This window comes from Anthonomus grandis, unplaced genomic scaffold (genome assembly GCF_022605725.1).
Source record: "Anthonomus grandis grandis unplaced genomic scaffold, icAntGran1.3 ctg00000164.1, whole genome shotgun sequence".
In the NCBI taxonomy this organism is placed as follows: domain Eukaryota; kingdom Metazoa; phylum Arthropoda; class Insecta; order Coleoptera; family Curculionidae; genus Anthonomus; species Anthonomus grandis.
The window spans coordinates 217756-232085 of record NW_026088437.1 but is presented as its reverse complement, the minus strand read 5'-3'; the positions used below and the strand labels follow the sequence as shown (position 1 = coordinate 232085).

The 14330-nt window shown below is 33.2% G+C and overlaps 1 protein-coding gene across 1 annotated transcript; it reads left to right on the top strand.

Moving 5' to 3' along the window:
* The first annotated feature begins 9999 nt into the window (after positions 1 to 9999).
* Positions 10000 to 13845, top strand: LOC126749510 (uncharacterized). Its single transcript, XM_050459208.1, has 4 exons — positions 10000 to 10370; positions 10484 to 10567; positions 10699 to 10899; positions 11701 to 13845. Exons 1-4 carry the CDS (start codon positions 10346 to 10348, stop codon positions 12825 to 12827), a joined length of 1437 nt encoding a protein of 478 aa, XP_050315165.1. The 5' UTR covers positions 10000 to 10345; the 3' UTR covers positions 12828 to 13845.
* The last annotated feature ends 485 nt before the right edge of the window (positions 13846 to 14330 follow it).

Sequence of the window (14330 nt, the reverse complement as noted above, 5' to 3'; positions counted from 1 at the left end):
ATTCCACAGAAAAATAGTAAATATACCAATGTCTTATACCAATATTTATTTTTTTTGCTATTATTTAGTTAAACCATCAATTATTCTAAAAGTGAAAAACAGTGGGCTGCCAAGGTAGTTGTGCATATATGTCTCCTGAGGGACCCGTCATGCCCCACCGGGGGTTACCAGAGCGCAACGGCCTTAGAGAAACCGATAAGGCTCTCTGGACTGAAGGACTTAAAGTCACTCGGTACACTGAAAATGTTACCCAAGTATTTGAACCTGGCGCGCGTGAGTGCTGGGCACTCCCCGACTACATGGTCAACGGTTTCATCCTCCTCACAGCACCATCGGCATTCCGGGTTGTCCGCAATACCGATAGTATGGAGATGGCTTCTTAAGTGCCAGTGACCGGTTAAAAGACCTGTCACTAGCCGAATTTCGCGTCTTTTTAGGCGCAGTAGATTTTTGGTGAGACAGGCAGAGGGCCCACCTATGTGCGCTTTGGCCTGTCTCATACCAGGGGACTCAGTCCATCTTCGGTGGGTCCACTTGGACAAGTGGACCCACCGAAATTGTCGCGTCAATGAAGGGTCTGCTGGACAGCAGACCCTTCATTGACGCGACCGCAACGCATTTGGCGATACCAACTATGGGTTTCGGCACCATCGGCACATTCGCGGATCCCAGTCTGACAAAAGAGTCCGCTTCCTCATTACCTGCATGGCCTGCGTGGCCAGGTATCCAGAGGAACTGGACCCTGCAGCCAACCTGTACCAGTTTTTTCAGGACTTTTATGCACTCTAGTACAAGCTTGGAGCTTACCTTTGCGGCCATGATAGCCTTAATGGCAGCTCTGCTGTCCGAGCATATTAGGATTTTCTGTCCGCATTTTAATACAGCGAATACTTCCTAGGCCTGGAAGACAGTGGCACGCTCCCCCAGCGAGTATACTCTACTGGTATGTGGGATCCCACCACAAATCCCTGATCCAGCTCTGTTATTCATTCTGGAGCCATCTGTGTACCAGATGGTCCCCCTATTTAGCAATGCAGGTCTGTTGGAATGCTGCCACTCCTCTCTGCCTGAAATGTGTGTCACGAATCCCTCGCAGTCTTCCACTTTATTCTTGTGATAAATCTTCAGCCCATGATCTGCTTAATGAGGCTGTCCTTTTTATCTTGGCAAGATATGGACAAAAACCATACACAAAGCAGGGACAACTTAACAATAGAGCTGATAGAAGCCCAGGTAGAAAAATTATTTCCTGTACTAAATGTGGTAGAAATCATACTTTAAGCAGTTGTCCAGCTTTTGGCAAATTTTCTTGAAAGTGCAAAAAAATCATTTCTCAGTAGTATGTAAAAATTCAGTACATGAGGTAACTTAAAATACTTACACTTAAAACACTTAGGACTATTTAATATATCAATACAAGCTGCATATTGCAGGCTTAGGTCATATGCAGGGTACAATCTAAATGTATATATAAAAAGAATACAACATTTAAATTAAAGTTTTATATCATAGAAAGTAATCCACAAGCTATTTTGGGCTTGTTCTCTTGCATACATTCAGGTAGAATATTTAAAGTGAAAATAACAAGTATAAATATTTATTAGTTAAATATAAAGAAAATTTTGAGGATATAGGTTGTTTACCAGGAAAATATCACATAAAATTCATAGAAAATGCACAGCTAGTTGTTCATGCCACAAGGAGAGAGCTCTTCCCCTGCTACCGAAATTAAAAGAAAGTTTAGTAAAACTTGAAAAGCAAAAAATAATTGGAAAAGTGGAAGGAGCAACTTACTAGGTTAATGCTAGAGCTATAGCTAAAAAACCAAATGGTACTCTCAAAATATGCTTAGTTCCAAAAGATCTGAATGAAAGCATACAGAGGGAACAATTTTTAATTTCAACGTTGAAAGAAATTACAGCTAAAATAGCTGGTGGCAAGGTTTTTTCCACATTAGATGCGTTGGTTTTACCAAATTGCTCTTGACAAAGGAAGTACAGATCGTTATGTATTTGGCAGGCCATTTGGGCGGTATACATTTCTGAGATTACCATAAGGAATAAAGTCTTTACCTGAGGTTTTTCAACATAAGTTTAGGGAAATATTTCAAGGTTGTGTAGAGACAGGAATTATTGATGACTTGGTAATGTTTGGAAAAGATAAATTAAAATGTGTCATTAGATTAGTCAAATTTAGCAGTTGACAACTCCTACGTATAATTTAATACTAGACACTGATTTTGTAGTTCTTAAGGCGGCCTTATACTGAGGCAACTAATGGCAATTAGGCCACATGCGGCGCGATCGCATGCTGCAAGCTTCCAGAAGTCGCACAGTCGTATGCGGCTTGCGGCGTTTCCCTCCACTAGTTGCTTCGCGCCTCAGGTTATCAAACGCTCGTCATTTCAGTTGCTAGTTGCCTGCGGCTCGATGTATTGGGACCAGGAAAAGACAAAGTGTGTGATAGAAGATTACTGCAAAAGTAGAGTTTTATGGGATTTCAATGGAGGAGGATTTTCAGGGCTCTGACAATGTTTGCCGATTATGCTCGTGCTTAGTGTATTATAATACATATATATATATATATATATATATATATATATATATATATATATATATATATATATGTATATATATATATATGTATTATTATAATACACTAAGCACGAGCATATATATATATATATATATATATATATATATACTTATATTCGCTTCCCTATTAAGCCCGAGATATTAAAGTGACCCTCTTAAACCCGAGGAATGGACTTACTGATACAGTAACATCAACCGTTTGTTATAAAGCCCACTTATTTATTAACATCAATACCAAGAAGTACTGGTTAGCAACTCTTGAAAAATAACATTCGATATTCCGATTCCAACGTTTTTGTATAACGGAGTGAATGTGTTATGAGTGCTTAATTAAGCCAAAGTCATTCAAGTAATAAGGTAAGCTAATATAGTTTTTACTTTCATATTGCTTTTAAACATTTTGGAGATTTTTTAAAAAATATATTGTTTTAAGCCTTAGGATTATACCTTTTTATGTTTAAAAATGATTAGTTGGGTATTACGTCACTATCTATCTAATTAATAAGCTATCTCATACGCAAAAATAATTGAAGAGAAGAAAGGAGACTTATGCACGTATTTCTAAAGGATTTCAAACTTAAATTATTTAAAGATAACGTAATACCCAACTACAGTAGAACCTCGATTATCCGGGCCAGCCGGGACCGAGCCTTCGCCGGATAATTGAAAACACGGATAATCCAAAGACTCATTTTTATTTTTTTAATACATAATTTATTTAAACAAATACATGTGCCAGACGAAAAGAAACAACGTGATAAAACATAATGCAACAAAAAAAAATGTTTTATTACTTATTTAGACATAATGTATTTGCTATGTATAAACGTATACATACATTATAAAAAATATTATGTAGGTTATACATATTATATTACATATTATATGTATATACATACATATGTACATATATAAATAAATCACTAATTTTTGTTTGTTTTTGGGCCTCGTAACTTCTACACCCTATAATTTCCTTCATTTTTCTAAGCTGAAGTACATGAATGTCATCAGTTACAGGCTGTTCTTCAAAATATTGAATAAGTATGTTTACTGCATCCGTTGCTTCTCGATGACTCGTCATAATGACGCAATCATTTTTATCAGAACTCTCATTCTCATCACTACTTTTGTCAGAACTTTCTGCAGAGCTCTTGTTATGTAGATAATCGTCATCTATGATCTGATACCCTGTTTCTTGGTGATCACATTCTATCCATTCTTGTATTTCTTTATTCTCTATTTCTTCTAAACCTTTGATTTGTGAGGCAATAGTTGCTATATTTCCGACGGACAGCTCACCTTCATTTAAGTGATTTTCATCTTCAGAACCGTCTTCATGTTCTAAAGTCATTATTTTATAAAATGATTTTTTAATGTGATCTACTTTCACATCACTCCAAGCTCGAGCTACAGCATAAATTGCTTCTTTCAAATTTAGACGTTTCCAAAATCCCACAATGTCATCTTCTCCCAACAGTTGCAGCATGAGGTCTTTTCTGTAAAGTCTCTTCATGGTCTCTATAACACCTTGGTCCATTGGCTGGGCAATAGATGTTACATTCGGAGGAAAATATGCTACGAATATGTTCCCATCTGTTGACTTTAGTTGCTCTACATCAGGATGCGATGGCGCATTATCCAGTAACAGTACAGCCTTTGGTGGAAGATTATTTTCGTTGAGATAAGCTCTAACTTGAGGTATACATTTTTCGAAAAACCACTTTTTAAAAGCTCTAGGATTTTTGGATTTTCCAATGACGGCTAACCTAAGCTTATGGGTTCCTGAGGCATTAGCACAGCATAAAACTGTTAAACGGTCTTTGCTTACTTTGAAACCTAAAAAAAAATACAACTTTGAGAAATATTTTATACGTAAAAAAATATGTATGTAACGCTAACCTGGTGCACTAGTTTCTAAGGCTACAACAAGTTTCCTTCTCGGCATTGCTTTCCAATAGAGTCCAGTTTCATCTCCGTTGTACACCTGCTCAGGTTTTAGGTCATGCTTTATTATGAGATTTTCCAAATCATAGCAAAATTCTACCATAGCTACATCATTAGCACTTAATTTCTCCCCTTGAACAGCTAATTCTCGTATTCCATGACGTTTTTTAAATCTGTAAAGCCAACCAGAAGATGCCGAGAAGTTGCCTTTAATTTTCAACTGCTTGTGAAACTTTTCAGCTTGCCTAGTACACATAGGTCCTGATATCGGAACCCCCACTGATCTTTTCTGCAAGAACCACTTGGTCATAGCATCATCAAGTTCTCGAAACGTAGACCCTTTTAGAGATTTCCTGTCAGAAATAGCTTTTGCACTATCCGCTTTTGCTACAAAGCTCTGTAACTGGGATTTTTTCTTCACAATGTCACGAACCGTTTGTTTTCCAATATTATATGTTTTAGCCAAAATAGCAACACTTATGTTATTTTCAGACTGTTTCAAAATTTCCATTTTTTGCTCAATAGTTAAAACGTTGCGTTTACGCTTTTCATTAGCACCCGTACGCTGCATTTTGTGCGCCTGTTTACGTTTAAACTAATAAGCGATGAGCCGGTCGCCGGTCGCCAATACTCGTCAGTTGGCGAAAATAACAGCAAAGATAATACTACTACGAAAAGATAGTTCATTTAAATGAGGCATTGTGAATCGGTCCGGAGATATCAATGCTCCCTTAACTGCGAATGTAATAAGTCGGTAACCCTCGCAGAATCCGCCGCGAGAGCGAAACGAGCCACTTAGCTGTGCGCAACGTTGCCAATTCTTACAAATAGGTAAGTTACGAAATAATTAATTTTAGGTTTAAAATGTAATCAAACAAAATAGTAACACTCGGGTTTTTACTTATGAGGTAGGATTGATAGAAAGATTTTACAAAAAAAAAATAGTATAAACATACATAAATTTTAATATTTTGTATATAAAAATTGTTGTTAAATGTTAATATAAATAAATAGGCTTAGTAGTTACCTATAAATATTTAACAAAAAAAGTGTCATATATTATTTTCTAATGGAGGTATGAATTTTATAATTTTTATTAAGTAAAACTAACGGCTAAATTTATAGGCAGGTAAGTTATTTTATCTGATTAAATTATATATAAAACCAAAAATAAAAACACCAGGGAAGAAATATTGTTGATACGAATGTAGTATATACCCTTTTAATGATGAATACTCCTGTGCAAAACCTACTTGAATTTTTATTTAACAACTTAACTGCACTTTTATAGGACACTAGTTTAACCATAAAAAATAAACATGTTACAAGTTAATACAAGTTATAAGTTAATACAAAAAAGTAAATATTTGTACAAAAAAAAAGATGATTAAAAATAAAGATTACTAACTTAATAATAAAATTAAAAACTAATAATAATGCTAATAAAACGTTTCTAGAGTTTTTATGTTTCTATGCTTTTAGAAAGATATTAAATAGTTTTATGAAAATACTCAAAACTAGATGCCTCGGTGGACATTTCTAAAAAGTCTAAGAAAATACGAATTACTAGCCCAAAAGGTGTCTGGACGTCGCCGTCGGGACCTCTCCTAAAGTTATTAATTTTAAACGACAAAAAAAAATTACAAAAACTATTTGCAAAACTGTATTGACATCTAAGATTTTAGTCACATGATACTTATTTATTCTCTAAGTTTTTAAGTTTTTGAGTGTGTGTTTTTTTTGGACATTTGTACCACTTGCAAAATTTAAAAATGTTTGTGATAACTAAATGTTCAATTAGAAATGTCTTGTGTTTATAACATGGATCATCTTTATTGCCCAACCAGTTATTGTTTAAAATCAGTAGTTTCTCTTTAATTTTTTGACATACGAATTCTGCGGATTTAAAAGTTTCGAAATGTTGCTTAAATGCTAAAAATGAGCTTTGAACTAATTTAGTAATTTCATCAGAGGGCACTATCAAAGATATTGCATTTTTCCCGCCAAAATTTTTATTCAATAAAAAAAGTTGTCTGGAATCCGACAATTCTGAAACAAACTCAGTGGACTTTTGAAAGGCTGTCAAGCACTTTTTACAATTAAACTTATCAGCAACTCTCTTAACAAGATACCCGGCATAATAAGTAATGGCACACTCTTCCAATGAACCCATTGGATTAACTTCATCGCTAAATAAACTCTGTGATCTTGAAGAAGGCAGTGGGGATTCGGCAATGTCAGAATTATTATGATCTGTATTAATACTATTTGAATGGTCCAAATTTGAGTCTGATAAGTTAGTATCTTCACATTGCGTATTAGATGAAGGCAACAGTAATAATTGTTGGTCTAAATCTTCTTCACAATTTGAAGACTCTGACGGTTTGATTAAATCGGTAATGGTTTGAATACGAAATGAAAGCCTAAAAGATTTAGCAGATGGATTTAAATTCCAACCCCCCCGCTGCCTGACTACCGAAAAAAAGTTTTCTAGAAAATCTTGGTTAAGTCTGTTTGTTAAAATAAATGTATTGTTATGTTTTTTTTCTTCTTCAAATAAGTTTAAAATGCCATTTATGGTTTGAATAAGTCCATTGAAACAGGGGGGTCTAGATTCTTTAAATTTAAAAGTTTGTGTTTTTACATCGAATTTTTTTGTTAATTTTTTTAGTACCGTAAATATATCCTTTGCTTTATTCAGAATCTCGATTATATGAATATTTTTATTACAAAGACCACAATTAAAAGGGTTTTTGTCATATAGTCTTTTAGAGTTTAATGCATCGAATAAATTATTTAAAGTCAAAATAAAATCTGCAGTGTCGGATCCCTCTTTGCAATTATTAATTTGTTTATTTTCAACGCATGTTTTAATAGCAGCTGCCATCGTTTTAGAAAATAATTGGAGTGCCAATTTGCATGACATTTTTTCGAAAGAGTTGGGATTAATGTGTTTTTCGGTTATCTTTGTAAGAGCCCTAGCAGAACCTGAAGATTTATCGATTTCAAATGTCCTTTTAACAACATCAAAGTTAATTATTTTGTCGTTTTGTTTAAATACGCCTGTCAAAAAATTATTTCTTATACTTTTAAATAAATGTGGAGTGTCGAAAAGTCCAAAAATTTGGGTATTGTTAAGTTTAAAATATGGTATCTCATTTGTGATTCCCAGAAGTTTATATGCGCCGCGGTTGTTACTTCCCTGGTCACAAACTAAGGCCCTAGGTACAAAACCAATATCAATTAAGTTTTCCAAATTGCTGATAATAAGTTTTTTAAGCTGTTGCTGGCTAATAGAACCATGTGAAAAATAATAGGAAACTGGAATCTTCCAGTTTTTAAATAAACCCCGGATAGAAAAAACAACTGCATGAGTGGATGTTCTTGCAGTTCTTCCTAAAGGACCCAAGTCCGCAAAGCCTTCTATTAAATCCAGTTTCTTATTATATTCCACTAGTTCTTTTATACTTATTTCATCGAATGCCAAAATGCATTTTTTTTCATTATCAGTCATTGTCTGACATTTAACTTTTAAATGGTTTTTTATGCCTTCATCCAGACCCGTTTTAAACAAATTTCTACCTATCCATCTTCGAATGGTGGCAACCGAGGGCAATATAACGCCTTTTTTGCGTAAAAATAGATAGGCTGTTGGAGATTTATAATAAAAGGATATAGCTAATTGCTTTTCTTTAAGGTTCCAAGTATTTTTAAGTCCTCTTTTTAATTGCATTAGAACAAATGTTCTGGCAAAATTTGACAAAAACGTCAATAAAGGCATTATTCGGAGCATTACGTTGTTATTATTTTTAATTTTTTGTTTTAAATTCATAATTTTTTTTTTATACCTAACAAGCTTTGAATTTTGCATGCAAATACGCTTTTTTAATTTAGCTTTTCGTGGAGTCATTTGTCCAAATGGAAGGTCCATGATTTCTTCGAGTAATTGTGAATTTTGATGTTCCAGCTCCTCATTAAAGGCGCGCTTTTTCGAAGCTATCGGACTTTCAAAAGGAATGGTGCGCTTTTTCATGGAATAGGTCTTGGTGGGAGTTTGAACCTTTAAATTGCTTTGATCTTCATTTTGGTCAAAATACTTTTTGGGAACAGCGTTCAATTTCAAATAGTGCTTTTTCTCAGTTCTGTAATCATCGTCGGAAAAATGTTTCTCACATAAAAGTTTTGTCTTCAGGACATCTGGAGTTAAGCCCAAAAGTATGGAGTTTCCTAAGGAATAAAACAATATTGCTTATGCTTGATAGAATACTAAATTATAAAATAACCGTCTTAAAATATGTCAAAAAAATTGGGGGGGGGGGGTCCTATTTAAAATAATAAAGTTAGGGCCATTTCCGGTTAAACCGGAAGTGACAGAAAACAACTGAATACTTCAGCCAATCCCAATTTGGCCGCTACACCCACTTATCAAATTTAATTTTTTTACTTAAAAGTTAAAAAAGTTATAGGGGTGAACCACTTTCCTAAGACACCCGGTATACTTATGTACATACATATTCTAGGATGCCTTAATTCCTACATTTAAAGCGTTGACTTTTAAAGATAATTTTATTTTTGTAGGTACCTAGGTTTTCTAGATAAAAATTATAGGTATGTGTATATAAATCTGGTTTTGTTTCTCTTATAAATATGTATTTATATTTATCAATTTAAAAAAAGTTAAAATCTACCTATGTGGTAAAAATGTTTGTTTTTTTTACTTACCAGAGTTGATAATCCAACGTTCACATAATTCAGAGTTTTTATAGGGAAATGTAAATAACTTTACTTTATCTCGTCTCCTATTTGCTCTACAATTAAAGTATTGGCATACATTGCCTGACATCGTATACTTGCTTACTTTAAAACACTATGGAATACCAATTTTTAAAAAATAAACCCAAAAAGCAGTAACCCCATAAAACCGAAGCAAGAAAAACAATAAAATTCTATTCATCGAAGTAGTTATGGTACACGCATAGTAGGGCACCGATATGCGATGATAGGGCGACGGCGACGCACGGGCAAGAATTACATTCGACGAACATGTGTCGCGGCAACGCTGTTTAACGCTCTCTCGATGGACATCGGCTCGCGGGAGCCAAAGTCCATCGAGGGTATCAAAATTTTAACATTGTATGGTTTATCTTCCCGTAGTAGTATTATCTTTGATAACAGGTAAAAACATAAACGAAGGATTCCCCGAAAGAAACTTGGGGATTCCCGAGACGAGCGTTTGCACGGTTTCAGCATTCAGGCGGCGCCGGCGCTGTCAATCTCGAGCCGTCAGCCACGGATAATCCGCGCACGGATGATCAATTTAAAATGCCGCCCGGATAACGCGCGCACGGATCATCGGGGTTCTACTGTAATCATTTTTAAACATGAATTCGTCACAAATAAATTATAGATTTTACTTATACCTTTTTAGAAATAAATTAGGTGTAAATATTTTATTTTTTATTTTTGTTATTTTAATTTTATTTTAGATGAGTTCAAGATCAAAAAAAATTTTAGAGCTTGTTACAAGTTCAAATTTATTAGACTTACCAAAATATGAGAGTACAAAATGTTCTTTCCCAGAACATCGTTCTGTCGCATTGGCGGCATTTTCTTCTGAATCAATAATCAATCATGCAAACATTAGTTTACAAGAAACATCCGAATTAAGCAACGTCTTATGTAAGTGAATTTAGTACATTTGTGTCCTTTACCCCATAAAACCAATATTATTGCATATAAATTTAATTTTTCTAACAGGCTTATCAAATGATGCTAATAAGAAAAATTTACCAATTCCTCCAGAAACTATGTCTGAATTAAAAGAAGTCTTATGTAAGTGCAATAATATAATATTATACATTACCTGCTTAAGTATTATTTATAAAAAAATGTTTTTACGTTTCCACAAATACTTATTCTATATTTTATATCTTCTTTTTTTGTAGACTCATCAGAAGATTCTAATAAGAAAATATTACAAATTTTACCAGAAAATCGAGAAACTATGCCTGAATCAAAAGAAGTCTTATGTAAGTACATTATTATAATATGACACTTTACCTACTTAAATATGATTATTAAAAAAAATATTTTTAAGTTTACACAAATATCTACTTATTCCACCTTACATAATTATCCTATTATTATTTATTTTTTATAGACTCATCAGATGATGAACCATTTCAATCATCTGAATCTGAGTACATACCGGACACTACGAGTAGTGCCTCGGAAACGGAAAATGAAAATTCGTTTTTACAGTTTAACAAGGGCAAAAATTTCGTAAAATATATAACTTCCAAACCGAGTCCCAAACTAAGTGAATTCCCTTCCACTTCAGGATTAAGCCAAACTGCAATAGGTAAGTAGATTTCATTGTTACTCTATATTTCACAAACTTTTACAGATTTATTTATCCATAATACCCTTATAATTTTTTTTTCGGGTATATTTAAAACAAACCTTCGTCCCTTTGATTATAACCGTTTTGTCTTGAAAATGCAGCCAATTTTCATCTTGTTTTAAAATCCAACCCAACCAAACCCCTGTTTTTAAAAAAACTAAGGTAGAAATGAAAACACAATGAGAAAAAAATGTTATTGTTATACATTTTCTTTTTTGATTTAATCTTTTTGTATTCCGCTTTAAAAACTAGGGTCACATGTTTTGACCTAAAATTTTGACACACTTCGATACGTTGTAAACTTCAAACTTGGTAGTTATAATCAGATGCAAAGATTTTTACGATAAAAATATTGCTCGATCTTTCTGCAGGCAACTGACAACCCTTACAAACCATTTTTTTTATATCAAAATAACTAGGATGTTAACTTTTCGTTGATCTACCCTAAAGGGTGGGTCGAAAAAAAACGTATAAATAATGATAAATTTTTAATTTTATAATAGACTTTGTGGAAAATAATGTTTAAATTTTTATTCCTTTCTTCTCTATCATTCCAACAAAAAAAAAACAGATTCCCCTATTAAAAATAAATAAATTTGTTTCTTTTATTACAAATAATAATTATAGAGCCATAAATAGGGAATTAAAAAAAAAATTATAGTTAATTTATGGCATTTTATTTATTTAATCATAATGGGTGGGTCAATAGGTGAATAATTTAAACTTAGCCTATGTTTATAGAATTTCCTTTTATTGTAGGTAACAAATCTGAAATATATACAAAAAATATAGATGGAACTATTGCAACATTTGGCAAATTTGTAAATTCTTTACCTAAAGTGGAACATTTTTGTAACACTAGACCGTGGACACGAAAAAATACATGTCCATATTGCGATCGAGACGTAACTCACTTTGCTCGACATTTAGAACGAAATCACTTAAATGAGGGTGCGGTTAAAGAATTATGTTCATTAGGTTCTAGAAATCCTAAACGCAAGCTACTGTTAAAAGCCATTCTAAGACAAGGAAATTTTACTTCTAATTCCAAAATAAATATAATTCGACCAGTAAGAAGGCCAAAAGGAGAACATAATTGTGAAATTGTTCCAAATTCCGAAAACCTTAAAGATAAATACATTGTATGTCAAAGCTGTTTGGGATATTTTAGTCGGAATTATCTGAAGCGACACAGAAAAAAGTGCAAATTGAGAACCGATCAATCTTTAACAGCACGACAACATCACTTGTCATCAGCACAAATGTTTGCAATGTGTACGGGTCCTAACAGTAATTTCTATGAATCCCTAAGATTAAAAAATGAGGTTTTTCCGATAATGAGAAGTGATGATATTTCTAAAGCGGCAATGGGAGACGTGCTCATATGCAGCTATGCCGAAAGCCTTTTAAGAAAACATAGAAGGCCTCAAATAAAAAATGTAATATCGAACAAAATGCGAGAATTGGGCCGTCTTTTATTAACACTGAGAGAAGCAAGTGGATGTCAAATCCTTCTTGACACATTAAAGCCAGAAATGTTTGACCACTTTGTTGCAGCAACAAAAATAATAAGTGGTTATAATGAAGAAACACGAAGCTTTAAGGCAAGCAGCTTAGCGCTGCATATGGGCACAACTCTAAAACAAATTTGCGATATGGCCACCAAACTTCTCATTAAAAAGACCAAATTACTACCGTATGAAGATTCGGAAAAATGCCTAAAAGAAATTAAACGTTTAAAAAAAATATTCGAAAACCATTGGAGTTCAGAGATATCTAGTTTAGCATTAAAAAACCTAAATGAAAATAAATATGAAAAACCAAAGTTAATGCCACTTACCACTGATATTATGAAATTCAACAACTACGTATCAAGGCAAGCCTGAGAAGCTAGAGATAAGTTAATGGGTACAACTCATTCAAAAGCAGATTTTAGATTATTGTCAGAATGTATTTTAGCATTAACGCTGTTATTAAACAGAAAAAGAATTGGAGAAGTGCAGTTCTTAAAAGTAGAAAATTATATCGATGTATCTATGCAAAATGTTCAAGAAGAATTTTTACAGGCCCTTTCTGAATCTGAGAAAATACTAACGAAGAGCTTCAAACGAGTAGTGACCTTAGGAAAAGGCAGCAAACCTATTCCACTTTTATTTTCAACAACTATTCAAGAATTAATAAATGTTTTGTTGGCCAAAAGAAATGTCTATATATCACAAAAAAATCCATACCTTTTCGCGAATCCAAATACTACTGACAAATACCTTAGTGGCTATCATACTGTAAAAAAATTGGCAGAAAATTCAGAAGTATCTAATACTACGCTATTTACATCAACACGACTTCGGAAACAGATAGCTACTGTCCTGCAAGTTCTGAATATCACTGAATCTGAATTTGAACAGTTTGCGAGATTTATGGGCCATACCAAAAAAACACATGCTACTTACTACCGGTAAGCAAATAATAATTTATTCACAGTAATCGTTAAGATATAGGCTGTTGCATAGGCATGTATTACTATTCACTCCTAGCAATAATAGAAAGTTACATTAAAATTATTTTTTTATGATTTTGAACTACAATACACTAACTTTACAGTATTTATTTGAAAACTATTGTTAAATAAAACTTAAAACTGACTTAGTATATTAGAACCAATGTCCAATGCAGATGCAACATCCGTTGTTTACATTAAAATTTAACTAAAAGGTAAACGTTTTTCGTATAAAAAAAAATTCGCTTGGTCTCGAAATCAAGAACGAGACTATTTTTTTGAGGTCAGGTAAATCTTACCTTGGTTCTTCTCAGCCCATAATAATAATTAATATATAGCGTAAGACAATGAAAATGAAAGAGAGCCAGTTTTAAAGATCTTAGGTTATTTACAAAAAAACACTCGGACCCGTCAAATTTTGATTTTAGGGGAAAGTTTTTTGTCAGTTTCACTCCCTGAACGTTAACCATCTAACGGGGGGACACTCACCCCTAAAATATTCAATGGAAAGGGGGGTCAAGTGATACCTATTTTTAGGAGTCCTATTGAGTACTTTATGATTTCTGAATCTCACTTTACTTTTCACTACGTTCAAAATATCGGCAGTATCATGGTTAATGATACTTTTTGCATTTTTGATATGTTGTAAAAACCAAACTATTTAATTTGGAAAAAAACCGTTAGCATTTTCCTATTTTAACTTTGTAACATTTATTCGCTGGTAATTAAAAAAAATCTGTCAACTGTCAATTTCCTTTTCAAAAATTATAAAATAAAATAGCGATTTTTTTAAGGTTTTTCATTGTTAATAGATAGCTGTTAAAAAGTTAAAATAGAAAAGTGCTAACCGCTTTTTTCCTAACTTAAATAGTTTGGTTTATGCAACATGTAA

Bases quoted from the DNA above. Each gene is read 5' to 3' on its own strand.
- LOC126749510 (XM_050459208.1), top strand. From the start codon at position 10,346: ATGTCTGAATTAAAAGAAGTCTTAT. The intron at 10,371-10,483 runs GTAAGTGCAATA...CTTTTTTTGTAG, and splicing joins TGAATTAAAAGAAGTCTTAT to ACTCATCAGAAGATTCTAAT. The intron at 10,568-10,698 runs GTAAGTACATTA...TATTTTTTATAG, and splicing joins TGAATCAAAAGAAGTCTTAT to ACTCATCAGATGATGAACCA.